Here is a 13,926-nt window from a genome sequence, read left to right on the forward strand (position 1 = left end):
ATGATGAGAGTTTTAAAAACTGCAGTAACTAATTTTGTGCAAATAAAGAAACATTCTTTCCTATTTTTGTCTCTGATGTACCTGGGTAAAAAAAGGTAGAAAATGCCATACCACGTTCCACTTGTCTGTAACGCATTATTCTTTGGCCAGTTAATATTCAGTTATTGCAAATTGTGTTCAATGAGGATTATTTGAAATCTGTGACCTGAAGTGTCAGTATAAATTAACTTTGAGTGCAAATTAAAAAAGTGTCCATAAACTTGGACAGGAATGGCGGAGGGGAGTCACTCCACTTCACTTCTATTCATCAGGCGTCTAGACAGTATGTTGGCTAACTGCCCCAAACTCTTGGTTTCTCATGCACAGTTACACACAGAACTTAATTTGAAAGTGTGGAGCTGATGGTAGCAAGGAAAGCCCCAACTCATATGAGCCTCCTGTCCGTAGTAGAATCCTGTGCTGAAAACTTTGGCTTGGTGTGCAGTGCTTGGCACGCCTTGCTGTGTGTGTGATGGGAGCCAAGGGAGTCCATGTGCCAAGCAAAGCCACCTGGTCTGAGAGTGTCCCACGAAATAATTCGGGCTAGCCCATGAGAAATATTTAGAAAAGCTGTCTGAGATACTGCCTGGTGTGCAGGTCTTGGCAATTCCTTCCTTTCTGAGATGACAGTCAGAAATTTTCTTTTTGAGTTTAGATGCTGTACCTTATTCTAATAAATACCTCTGCATACTTGTTTGAGAAGTGGAAACAGGTTAAATCCTTACTTGCTTCAGGTTTCTGCAGTTGTGTCTCCCTTTTGGAGTGCCCTGCGTGACAGATCTGGAGCTAGGATGTCTTCCTCTGCTGCTGGTGAAGCAGTGCCCATGTTCCACAGACATTAAAAGACAAACTTAACCAGAGGAAACACAAGGAGGAATTAAAACCCCAGTGGTTAGGGTATTGGTCTTCCTTCTGTTTTCAGAAGAAAACATTGGCATCTGAATTCTTTGAAGAACCTGGTGCATTTGCTGTCTATAAACCAAATGGGATTAGTTGTTCCAAAAGCCAGGCTTGAGAAGTGGTCTAGACACAGAGCTAGCTGTTTACCTCTGTCAAAGCTGCATTTTTTGCACAAAGACCGGCTTGCTGCAATCTAGAGAATGTGATAGGCAACAGCTGATTACAGTTTTTGGAAAACTGTTTTAGTCTTCTGAACAGAAACTGTCATCTTAATAATAGCTAGAGTATTTCTCTGTTTCTAGAACCAAGTAAATTAAAATTTACATCTGTTTTAATTGATGTGTGAGCATAATAACCTTTACTGAATGGGCTATAACGTAAAAGTGAAGTAGGTGCACTATTGTTATTAAATCTGTGGGAAATGAAGTGGCTGCAATAAAGACTGCCTGCATTTTCCTCTCTTAGTGCTTTCCTTATTTCACTTGTAAAGCAGTGGCTTACAAGAAACGTCTTGAAGATTCTTGAGGTGTGAATAACTGATGTGATTGAATACATCCCACTTCCTCCTTGACAGACAGCCTTGTAAATGACTTTGATGCTGCCTGCACTGGGTTACATCTTGAGAGATGGGGAGCAGATACTGCTACCACTCCCTCTGATCTCAGAAGTCATCAGTGTCTCACAAAGCAAACCACTAACACAATGTGGATCCTCTCATTGGTTCCTTTCTGTTTGTCTCCTTAGCTGTATGGCAGTGGATTTTCCACCTAAAACTCAGGAGAACTGATTTTTTGTTAGTACAGGACTGTACTGCTTAAAAAAAAAATAAAGGAAAAAATTGAATCTTTTGCATTCTCAAATTGTTGAGTTTCAAGTATGAAGCAGACTTTGAGTGTATCTTTACAATTTTAAGTTTCAGTTGTTTCAGGAGCCTGATAGAAAGATAAACAAGGCTGACTCAAAGCTGTCTGTTTCCTGTGTAATGGCTTGAATCACTGAGTTGTCTAGTTCAAGCTAAATACTGGAAAAATGAATACCCAGTAGTAGCTGCTTTTTCTTTTCTAGTGACAGTTAAATATATTTAAAAGGAGTACAGAAAGACAATTTTTTTCCACTGTTAATGATCAGTAAATACAAGCAGTATATGCATATGCCTTTTAAAATATAAATGCAAGATTTCTCAGGGGATTCCAGTTCAGTTAAACAAGTGAGGATCAAAATAGTTTGTAAGTAACTTCTGAATGGAATTAGTTGTTCTGCTGAGAGAAACTGAATTTAAAGGTGCCTTACTTGGAGAATCCTTGTTGTGAAACATGTAAGGAACTTGAGAGGTTTAGTTCTAAGCTCTTAAAATCTCTGAGATGCAAATTGTTGGAAGCTGAAGAATAAACTACTGCACATTTGCTTCTGAATTCTTTCTATATTGATCTAACTCTTGGGCTGTTGACACAACTATGAGATTTGCTTGGAGTTTTTGAAGATATTCTTTTTGAGGTGAGAGTTTTCCATAAATGTACAGCAGGAGCTGCTACTTTTTATGAGACCTCAAGGAGGATTAGGAATAGTCAGCACGAGTGTAGTTTTTTTCCCTGGGCATCTCATGGGTAGTTTGCAAAGGATACTTGTGAGTGTGTGCTCACAGATCTTGCATGTGCCTAAAAGCAGAGGCTCCTCATTCTTGGATTTAGACTTCGATCAGGGCAGAACTCTGTTGGCTCAACTACAGCGACTTTGTAATGACAGAAGATGGAAAAACCAGGAATATAGAAAAGTTGAGTTCCCGAGGAGGCTTTCAAGGGCTGCCCCATAGGCAGTGCCCATCCAAAGGAAGCCTAGACAGAGTTTGATAGGGAATGATGCCCTATATGGGCCTCTCAGCTAAAATGCATCATACCACCATTCATTAAGTCAGAGCAATCTACTGCCACGTGGCCGTCACAGTATTCAAATACTCTTATCACTTGTGCTGGAATGCAGAGCAGCCACCTTACTTTGCTGGCACCCTGAGAAACTTGCTACCAGCGGCCCTGTTGGCCACATCATGTGGTTTCACTGAGGCTGGCCTGTCCCTTCATTATATTGCTGTCTCTGTTTTGGCTGAGAGCAGGGTAAGTTTCTCCTGTACTCTGAGGTTTTGAGCTCAGTTCTGTGCAATCTTGGCCATTGTGTTTGGTGCATCAGAGGAGGAAACCGAGACACCCTAGTGCTGGTCTCTGTAGGCAGCTCAGTGTGCTCAGGCTTCTGATGACTACTTTTTATTGCTATTTTTTTTTTAACAGAAGAGTTATTCCTTGCACTCTTCCAGACAGAACCCAAAACAAGAACTAAATTTCTTTTTTTTTTTTCTGTAGAAGGAGTATTTTGGGATATAAAGAGTTACTGTTTAATAGTTATGGAAGAATGGTGGTTTACTCCAGGGAGCATTTTGGAATTTGTAAGGGAAAAAAAAAAAAGTGAGTTCTCTTTCCTTTCCCCTGTGGTGTTATTAATCACTGGTCATTTACAAGTTTGCCATCAAGAAGATAAGCAGACTAGAAATCTTGTTGGCAGTGAGAATAAAGCCATCCCGATCCCATCTCTGACCTAGTAGAACAGGCTGAATCTTTCAACAAAGCTGACTGAAGAACCTAATCCAAATCCAGGATCCAATGTGATGTCTGAGTTGACCAAACCAGTATTCTTTTTTTTGGCTGTTTCTTTTAGTGGGTGGTAGTGGCTGACTTCTCAGACGCTTCCTGGGTAGGCTTTTGATTTTACCTGATATGGATAGTATTATGTAACTGCAAAGGCTGTTGTAATCCACATAATAACACAGCATAAAAGCCACTCAGATCACTTGACCCATGGTGCTTTATTTTCTTGAGCACTAATTGTCCTTTCTTTAAACTTTCCTTAGTATAATCTGCACTTACGAAACCACTTAGCTGAAAATATAATGTGTGCCAGCTCTCAAAGCCTTAGGAATTTTCTGCAACAAGACTGTTGTTGTACTGATATACTCCTGTGCATGTAAAAAAAAACATTTATAAAACCATTAATATAGAGCTGGTTAATAACTTATAGAAAATGAATGGACATTTATTAAAACCTTAGAAAGAATCCAAAGACTGAATAGAAAACTGATGTCCATTCTTACTTAACAAGGCGGGGGAGGACTACTGCAAGAGGGCCTTAGTTGAACTTTTGTACAAAGTTTCCTAGTTAGAAAAGTTTCCTAGTTAGTTTCCTAGTTAGGACTCTGTCTTTGATTCATTTTGAGTTTAGTGAGAGCTGTGAATTAATGAATTTCAACATTTAGCGTTTTAGGAAGCTGTTATAGTTTTCAGTTAGTACCTCAAAAATGAGCCTTATTTCTGTTATAAGGCATGCTTAAGTGTGACAACACTAAGCAAATAAATGCTTCAAGTGAACACTCTGAGATTTAAATTTGAAATATACTCTGCTAGGGCATGGTTAGATAAAAATTACTGGTAGGGCAGTGCTACCTCCTGTATGGCAAAGGCTACTGAGCAGTATATGCCTTTAAAAAACCCCTCTTTCTATTGGAATTCAGCTCAATAATGGAAACATGAGAAAACTAAGGCAAATAGGTACTTTGGGGCCCAACTAATACAGCTTTCCCTTAAGAAAGAACTGCTTATAACATAATAGAATGCTGTCTTTCCATTCCCTTCAAGATAATTGCCACAGCTAAGCTCTAATTAACTAAGACAGTAGCTTTTTTTTCTTCTTGTAGATAAAGTTGCTTCTGTATAAGGATCGGGGAAGTGCTTTCTTTTAAGAGAGTACTGTGCAGAACATTGTGTTTAGCTCCACCCGAAGTAAAGCATTCATTACTGTGTCAGTCGCTATAAAAAGTGTCAAGCTCATTCTGTGCGGGATGCCAGTTTGTCATCTTGAATCATGTCTTTTCAGCTTGGATTACTAACCAGCTCCATTACCTTCTTTGTCTTTTAGATGTTCCACTGTTGATTTTTTTTTTTTTTCTGTATTAAAAGTAGAGCACGTTGCTAGTGGACTAGAAGATCTGATTTCAGAAAATATGGATTTACATGGATTTTTTCAGTAGTAAGAGATGTGATGGGCCGTTGTTGAATTAGATGATTCTATCTTTTAATTGTTTGGGGGAAATATGCCATTTTTCAGCTTTAGAGAAACTGTAAGCAGTCATTAAAGAGGATGTCAGTGATTAGTGTTCATTGTCAGTCTTTGGGACAAAACCAATAGAAATAAGTAGTGTGGTTTGCAGTTCTTAGAGAGGCTGTCTGGTAAATCATGTTGGGAAGTCTTTTCCTGATATCTTCCTTTTTTGATGACAGACCATTTAGAAATGTAGTATTGAATTTTATGGAATCTGAATGGATCCCAAGGAGTTGGGAAAAAAAGATGGATTTGCCCCACCGTCTGTAAAGTGCAAACACCTGCTTGCAATTAAATGAAGGAAAATAGACCCACTAATAAGGCTGCAGGTGTATGCTCTTCCTAAAATTACCCTATGCTTGCCTGCTCTGTACTGCAGATGCTTTTGTTTATGACATCATGCCAGTCCTCAAGTCAGTCTAAAATCAACTTCATAGTGAGGCAGAACTTCTCTTTCTGATCAGTACAGATTTTTTTATAAGGGGGCAGGGAAGGTAGATGACCTGCTCTGGAATGCTATGTTTTTTTTTTTTTTTGAGGCATACAGCAAGGAGAGTAACATGCAGGCCAGGTGCTCTGCCTGCACTTTGGACAAGGAGCGCTTGGAAACATGTTTTGAAACGGCATAGAAGAGCTGTGCTGCAGTATTTCTCTCATCCTCCCTGTCTGTTTTTTAACATTACATAATTAATGCATTTGGTTTACATTGACTTTAGTGCTTTTATTTTCCAATACCAACTCCAGTCAGTACTGCAGCACTTAACATTTAAAAAACACAGGCTTGGTTGCTGGAGGGAGCCAGTCCACAGCATCTGCATCTTGGCAGTAAGCTTATTGTTTTGATAGGGTGAGCTGTGGCTTTTTGAAATAAGTTTTATGACTTGCTTATGTTTGATGAGGTTATATTTTGGGTCTAGTACCACTTTTCTGTGTTTCCACACCAGATTTGCTGTTTTTTGATGACAGTTGTTGTTGAGATGTTGCAACATGCTCAGTGTTTTGATCATGTTCTAAAAGTCTTCATGGTTTTGGATTGGCAAATTAAGACACTTTAAGCAGTTGGATGCTTTCCTGGAATATGTAGCAAGTGTAAAATACACGATCATATGAGCTTGGGCATATATTGGCCAAATAGTTTAAGAAACCACCATTCAGGAAACATCTCTCTCTACTGATGGTTTCTGCCACCCACTGTAGTTGTCAGTTTTAATAGGCACTCAAAATCTGTCTTGTTGCTAAGTCAAAACCATCTTCTTTGCTAAGTTTAAACAAAACCATCTCATTTTGCAATGAGTTGAGGTAGGCACACGTGCTCCATCCCAGCAGCTGCTGTGAAGGTTGTGCTCTCTGGGTGTCACCAATGGAGGAGGGGGCAGCTGCAGTGGCTGCAATTGAAATTGCCCCGTTATTCATCTGGGGTAGATGTATGCCTGCTCTGCAAAGTACATTTTTGGGTATCTTACTGAGAATTAAGATACTGGAAGGTGAAGTATATGGCTGGATTTGCGCTATCCTCAAACTCTTTTTCTAATAGTCATTTTTGGCAATTTTCAGCAGACAGCTTCAATGTTATATTGTTGTTTTTCCATACTTATTTGCACCTATTGACGGCTTCTCACAGCCACCCTGCTCTTTGTCAATGCCTATTACTGCTGCTCTGTTTTTGTTTCCTCCTCTTGCTGTTCTTTCCCTTCCTGAGTGTTTGCTCATCTTTCAGGATAAAAATAGAGAGAAAACATCCCGGCCCTCAGAAACAACGTGTCCATCATGGGCCAAGGCCAAATCAGAAGTTCTTGTAAATCATTCAGGCTGGGATTGTCCTCTGTGGAAAACGAGCAGTGGGAAGGAAAAATAATCTACAGAGATGGAAAATCACAGTGTTACTAAATGGATTGTGGTTTAACTACTGTCCACACCTTTGAATAAATGTCCTGTTGTTGCCTCTTTAGGTGGGAGGACTGGGCAGGTGGGGGTTATCTACTCATTAGGCGGATGAGAGAGGAGGCTTTGCTTTTCAATAGATCGGGTTGTTACAGCTTCCCGTAGTTCTGTCCAGCTTTTGTATATACACCTGGCTGGTCAGGACTGCATGTCCTTGAAGAGGAAAAAAAATGGTTTGTTTAAGTTGGCCAGGAAAATTGAATATCCAGAATTAAACTGAACAGGACTGCATATCAGACCTGGGTCTCCATGGACATTCTACTGTGTGTGGTGTCCAGCGGTAGGTTTTCAGACACTTTGTTGCTGGTGAGTCCTTTCTAGCTTTGAATTTGTCTATTTCATCCATTAGGCAGTTGTAGCCGAGCTTAGAAGTGGCAAATGAACTCATAGGGAAGAGTCTGAAGCTTCAGCCTTAAGAAAACATTAGACTGTAATGTGTCAGCTCTCAAAAGCTGTGTGGTCTTCTGAAGCAGAGAGCACCTTATTTTTCCTCATTTGTCTTCATCTGTGATTTTGTCAGTCACTAGAAAGAGTTGCATGCCTTGACAAATATTAATAATATTTAAATGTTGATATGATGGAACAACAAAAAAATTAAATTTGATAAGGAAACTTATAGCAGATTTAAATTAAAATATGATCACTTAGAAAATGCTTCTTTAAAACAATCCCATGATCTTGCAAACAGGTGGAGGGAGCGTGCGGTCGGGTCATCGAGGACTTGAGAAACCTTTTCAAAATACTGTGGCAGCAGGTCACTGTTCTTAGAAATTCATCACAAGGCTGAGCTTGTAGCTGCTATGGATTAGCAGACTGTGAAAGCTGTGTGGGTTCAGCCTTTGAAACACATCAGTGCTCTGAGAACAAAACAGTATAATTTACATTGTCAGTACTTTTTTTCTATTAAAATATCAGGTTGTGTGCTTTCTGTCGAAAAGGCCTGGTCCAATTGACAAGCTCTGTTACAAGCCAAATGACTCTTTCTCCAAGGCTTTTGTCTGTCCAACTCCTCAGCCTGCAAGCTTTTTCTGGAACAAAGCTGACTTTCTTCCAGTCTTCTCTTAAACACTCTTACTCTGTGATAATATTACTGTACTTTATTTGTGCCTCATTTTTCTTTGTGCTTTCAGTCGTTTCAAAATACAGTTTCAAATTTCTGTTGTGCCAGCAGATTCAACACCTTTACTAAAAGAAACAAAACTGCCTGGATATAGTGCGTCTTTTTGTTATTTCTTTTACTTCTAGAAGTAAAAGCATCTAATGCTAAAAAGAATCTGCAAATGCCCAGTATTTTTTTTTTTTACAAAACACATCTGTGTTTCTACCAACACCGTTAGTGCTCTTCCCATGGGGTTCTGCAGGGTTGCACCTGAGGTGAAAGGCTTCCCTCCGTGAGGGGCAGGGAACTAGCTAGTCAAGCATGAAAATTTATTGTTGGCACCTGTATCTCTCCTCTTACTGCAGTTTTTTTTTGCTATGGAGCTTAGCCCCGTTCCCCCATAAATCAGACTTTTAGCTCAAGTTTTTGTATAGTTAATATAATGAACTAAGAAAATATCTGTGTAGGAACATAGTCCTTTGTTCACATGAACTTTGCCTGTTGAAGGAGATACAAACCCACATAAGACAGGATACGGTGTTTTAAGAAGAGCTGAAATGTGTTCTGTGTCTTGGAAAAACTCACCCATCTGTTGCAGAGCTGAAGCACCTGAGGACTGGTGACTCATATCTCTAGGTAGAGTTCGAGTAGTGTAACCTGCTCTGAGGGAATTGGTGACTGCAAATGCTCTCCTGGAGGATTCAGATTTAATGACTAGAAACTCAGAAGACCAATGAGAAGGGTTGTGTCTATATCTGGCCTGGTAATCATGGTGACTGACTTACACATGTTAAAAGTCATCTGCTATTTAAGAAGTAAAACTTCTTCAAGCTACTGTCTCAGATGCAAATATTATTTTGAAAATAATCTTTGAGGTTCAACAGAAATTATTCTTTGTGCTCAGTTCTCTGGAATTTTTATTTGCCTTCCTGCCTCCATTAACTACTTTCATATGTCTGTAACTGGATTTTTGTCTTAGGTATGAATTCCTCTTTTTACAAAAATATCTTATATTTAGGTGCAACACGATTTGTCTTGTAGATAAGTTTGTCTTTTTTCCTTTTAAACTGATGCTTTAGGTTGCTGTCAGTCATGATGAACTTTCTGTTGTGGCCATGGTTCATGTCTGCAAGGGTAGTGAAATTTTCGTCTTTTATATTATTAGGCTTTTTTCTGAAGGCAGGCTCAATACGGTTTACGTTTTCCCTCCACATCTTGTCTGTATGGATCATTACTTACTTCTCTTGTAACTGATCCCATAATACAACATGGATGAAAAGAACATGTAGTGGTGGAGCTTTTTGTTTGCACAGCACTGATGCTAAGCAGCAAACAAGTGAGTTTAATGGAATGATGACATGTCTTCTTTCTAAGCTTCTTTCCTTAAAGCCAAAAATGTTTTGTCTTTCCATATACATGGATAATTTAATGGTATGAACAAAAGAGCAAGCTGTATCTAGAGAAGCTACTTTGGGAGCAGCTTTGGGCAAGCCCTTCACCTTTTCATATATTTCTGTCATTATTTAAGCTGTTGCGCCAAACTTGTTGACAGTTATCTATAAAGCGTTTCACAAATGCTGAAACATCATAGAGAAGTGTTGTGTATCAGTCATAAGGTGAGCCTGCACCCACTGCTCTTTTTTGGTAGGCATTGTTTGAATTGTGTGGTAGTTGTAAACTTTTATTTTTTTTCTCAAGTAAATTAGCTTAATATAGAATCTGGTGGGGTATGTGCTGCGTTCTCCTCCAGTCATGTTTTAGACATCTCAGTATGGAGGGCATGGCAGCATGAACTCAGAAAGCAGCTGTTCTTCCCTTACCATGCAGATTATTCAAGTGGAAATTTAAGTCTGCAGTTTGGCTTTTCTAAAGTTTATAGCATATCGTCATTCACTTTTTAACAGCAAGTATCCACGTGTGAAGAAAAACTTAGGTATGCCAGCCTTGTTCTAGTGCTCTGTGGACATACTGAAATCCGCTTCAGATTTGTGAAGTTATTGCAAAGCTTGCTTCGTTGAGAAGGTTTTATCCTCATTGTGTCTTTTGTTTGTAGTTCTTTTAATTAAAAGTGTTTACAAGGAAGATGGCTTTGATAGCTTCTTGACAATGTTTGGCATTGTTGTTATTGTTTGGTTTAAAAATTAAGTGAGGAATTGAGATTTTGGTCAAGAAAAGTAGCAGTATTGTTTTGGATGGAGCACGCAACTGGGCCAAATTAGATTTAATCTGAAAGCTTTTCCCTCATCCAGTTTCTGTCTGGTACAGAGAAAAATTTCTCTGAATGGAACTTGACAGTGTTTGTAAACAACATGTAACAGAAACAAACAAGCAAAGCCACTCCTGAAACAAAAACATCTCTGCTGCCCCAAAAGCATCAAACAATTCTATCAACAGTTATTGCAATTTCAATCCTTTTATAAATAAAGCTTTCTGTATATGCTTTCTGTTCCAGTTGTAATAGCTATGATTTACTTGCCTTTAGGATCTTGAAGGATTGTGAGCAGACAAAAGGGAGGGTATGCTTTTGATGTTTCAGATTTGAAATTAAACTTTTCTAAAGAGAATTTGTGTTTTTCAGTGTAAAGGGCGTTATCATTTGAGAAAGGATGCTGCTGTTAATCATAGATTTTTTTTTTCTTCCCCTGAGCCCCTCTCCTCCAATTTCCCTTTTAAATATGGAGTATTCCTGTATTTTAATACTGGCCAGAAGCTGATCTCATGTTTCACAAGGACATTATTGAATGGCCTTATTGGAACATTGCTTCCTGGATGCTATTATTAGTGTAGTGGCTGAGAGAGATACGAGCAGCTGCGGAGTTTTGCTCCTAGTGCCTGGATGGGTGGGTTGGGGTGGCATTCCCAGAGTGACAGGCAGAGGCGCTGGGGGATGCCAGGAAGGAATTTTTCTTGGAAAATAGTTGATATTAGCTCAGCAGATTGTGCTGCTGTCTCTTCTCTCTCCATCTCCTTTCTGAGAAGTGTTAATATTGTGACTTTTTAGATTATTCCTGCCATAGCCTGTCAGAGATTACTGCTTCCCTCATCTCATTTAATGTCTTTAGCTGCCTGTTCCGATGAAAATTTACAGAGCAAATTTATGTGTATGTTCTAATTTCAATATTAAGAAAGAGCAGGAAAGGTCCAATAGGAATGTTTTTCAGCATGTGCAGGCATGCTCAGGGTTCCTAAGAGAATTTAGGATAGAGCTGCTAAGACAGAACAAAAGCTGAATCAAGTCCTCTCTGAAGTATGTACCTCTAATTGCTTGCTCAGCTTTGGAAGAGGTCTCGTTTACATTTTAAAAATAATTTTTCATTTGCTTCCACGCATCTGCCATTGCTCTTTCCTGCTCAGTAGTCATTTATTGAGGAGGAGGAACTTACTTGGAAAACAAGAGAGAACAAATGCTGTCTGGTGATGGTGTTGCCACAGGCCACTATTACAATGGAAAGGGATCTCTGCTGGCAAGTTAATGACAAAACCAATAGGAATGTTTTTCCTAGGCTATTTTTTCCGTCTTTTTCTTTCCCTAGAGTAAACTGCCATCTCTCTGAGCTGCATCCCTCCCTTACAAAACCCTCAATGTTGCCAGTGTCAGTTAAATTTTTACTCAGAGGATAACAATTAAGAGGGGAAACCAGGGCTTTTGTACCCCTAAAAAACCAGCAGATACATAAATGCCAATAATTATTAATGTCAGGGAAAACCAGCACACGAGTTCTACTCTTAGGAAAGGTGTGGTAGGGTTTATTGCTTACTTTTTTTTTTTTAAGTTACTTGATTATTCACAGTTGCTTTGCTTCCAGAGAGGGACCCATTATAACGTTTTTCACCACTTTCAGTTGAAGGGTGCTCTAACCTTTACCGGAGGCAGGGAATAAAATCCATACTATATTGTGCAACACTGTGATATTTCTGTGATAGCTTTCATTTATTGAGCATTCTGGACTGAATTTACACATTTGTTTTCTTTTTCCCCTATGTTTTTTGTTTGCTTAGAGCTGTTGGGTTTGGTTTCTGGCAGTCTTCACAAATTGTCATTTGATGCTTTATGGGCTATTGGTACTTTCTGATTCAAAGCCAGACAGGAACCTTTTAGTGGTGTGTGTACTTTAAGGAACTGAGAATTCCTTGGTGTCAGTGAATGGTTTAATTTTTGTTGTTTGTTAAGTTATGGTTTTTGTGAGGTGGTTTAGTGGTTTTGGAACAGTAGGATACATAGTTATCATTTTAAGTGAGTAATTATGTATTTAGGAGAATTGTGAGTTGTTGCTTTTCAATACATACCCTCTGTTGTGTCCAAGTAAAACGAATGTCTGGCAAGGACTAATCCTTCTTCATACTGTTAGGGATATGAAATAATGAATTTCCCTTCTACTTAAATTCCTGATTTACCCTATAATCACACAGTGAAGAAGAGCTTGGTGTGGTGGGCATCCTTGATGGCAAGAAGTTATTTATTTGGAGTTGCCACTAGAAAAACCCAGTAGAAGGATCTATGTGCAGGAAAAGTCATCAGAAAAATTAAAGGTGAGTTTGGTTACTGATGGTTAGCCCAGTCACAACCCTTGGTAATGGTTTCCAATCTTGTGTTTATAGCATTGTTTTTTCTGTCATGTAAAGTACATGCCATTTAAAATGCATAAATATGAGCTTAGTCTTAAAAATAAACAAACAAACCTCTTAACCTACATAGTACTTAAGAAGAAATCTGAAGAGTGTAAAGCATAGGTTGGGCTGCTAGTTCTGTTTACACATGGGTAAAGTGGGAGACCATGTGATTGGATAAGATTGCACTCAAGTCTTTATTGGAGATGGAGTTAGTAATTAGGAGGCCTTGACATTTAACCTTATTACCCATACTTTAGAATATTCTGTTTTGTTCTCAACTTGCAGAGATTGGGATTGTATTGTAAATTGTGTGACAGTTTCAAACTACCAATTCAATTCCCTAAGCAGTAATCAGAACTGTTTTGGTGTAGGTACTTGCAGATTTGAAGATGATGTCTTGGATTTTAAGTGCATGGTTTTAGCATGCAGTCACATTGAATGTTCCAGTGAGGTAGTGACTGCATCTGCTCGACTCTTTGTACTCATGGGAGTATGAAGGATCTGGGACTCTACATACCTTGATGCTCTGTTAGAATCGGGAATGTGTGGACTTCTCCTGGCTGGAAATGTACCCCAAATCCAGCAGTCAGTTCTAGAACTACATCTAGTCAGGCAGTTATCTACAGACACTGTACTAGTTGTAGAACAGTGGATTTGCCTTACCCAGACCTTGCTTTGTGCCTAGCAGTCCTTTCCGGGTGATGGCAGAGGTGGCTGTCCCACCTCGTGCACGTGCTAACCTTGCTGCTGGTGCTGGCAGTGGTTCCCTGACTTAGTCCTGCCTCCCTGCTCCTGCTTATTTCAGTCTGTCTCAGGTGCAGGCATAGTCAGCTGTGTCCTTCCAAGTTCACTGCCAGCTTTTGCTCACTTTTCTCCTTTTCTATCTCAGCGATCCTACCAACTCTGTCTCTGTCCTAACAGACAGTTAGTACTGAAACCAGTCCTAAACTGTACCTTCTGGGACTCATACTTAGTCCTAATTTGGAGACTGCAGCCTTTAGCAGATAGAAGCCAAGAAAGGAAATTTTCTCTGCTGATGCTAACATCTCTCATCATTGGCCAAACCCCTGCTGAAGCCAGCAATGAATATTCCTGCTGGCTGCTACCCAGCCCTAAAAGTAATTGACTAAACTTTTGGGTCCTTCTCTTTCTGTTTCTTGACAGTGGTAACTAATAACAAATAAAAATTATCTGAA

At 39.3% G+C, this 13,926-nt stretch overlaps 1 protein-coding gene across 2 annotated transcripts in view; it reads left to right on the forward strand.

The window, feature by feature from the left end:
- The window catches only part of ARHGAP10 (Rho GTPase activating protein 10), a 150,336-nt gene that overhangs the window by 1,596 nt on the left and 134,814 nt on the right, over positions 1-13,926 (forward strand). Inside the window, exon 1 of one of the 2 annotated variants that reach the window (XM_069855332.1) lies at positions 4,972-5,007. The exons of the other annotated variant lie outside the window; for it this stretch is intronic. Coding sequence (XP_069711433.1) covers positions 4,992-5,007 — 16 coding nt within the window. The 5' untranslated portion in view covers positions 4,972-4,991. Of the gene's footprint in view, positions 1-4,971; positions 5,008-13,926 lie in introns of those variants that run through there. 2 annotated transcript variants of the gene reach the window in all.

Source organism: Phaenicophaeus curvirostris, chromosome 4 (genome assembly GCF_032191515.1).
Source record: "Phaenicophaeus curvirostris isolate KB17595 chromosome 4, BPBGC_Pcur_1.0, whole genome shotgun sequence".
NCBI lineage: Eukaryota > Metazoa > Chordata > Aves > Cuculiformes > Cuculidae > Phaenicophaeus > Phaenicophaeus curvirostris.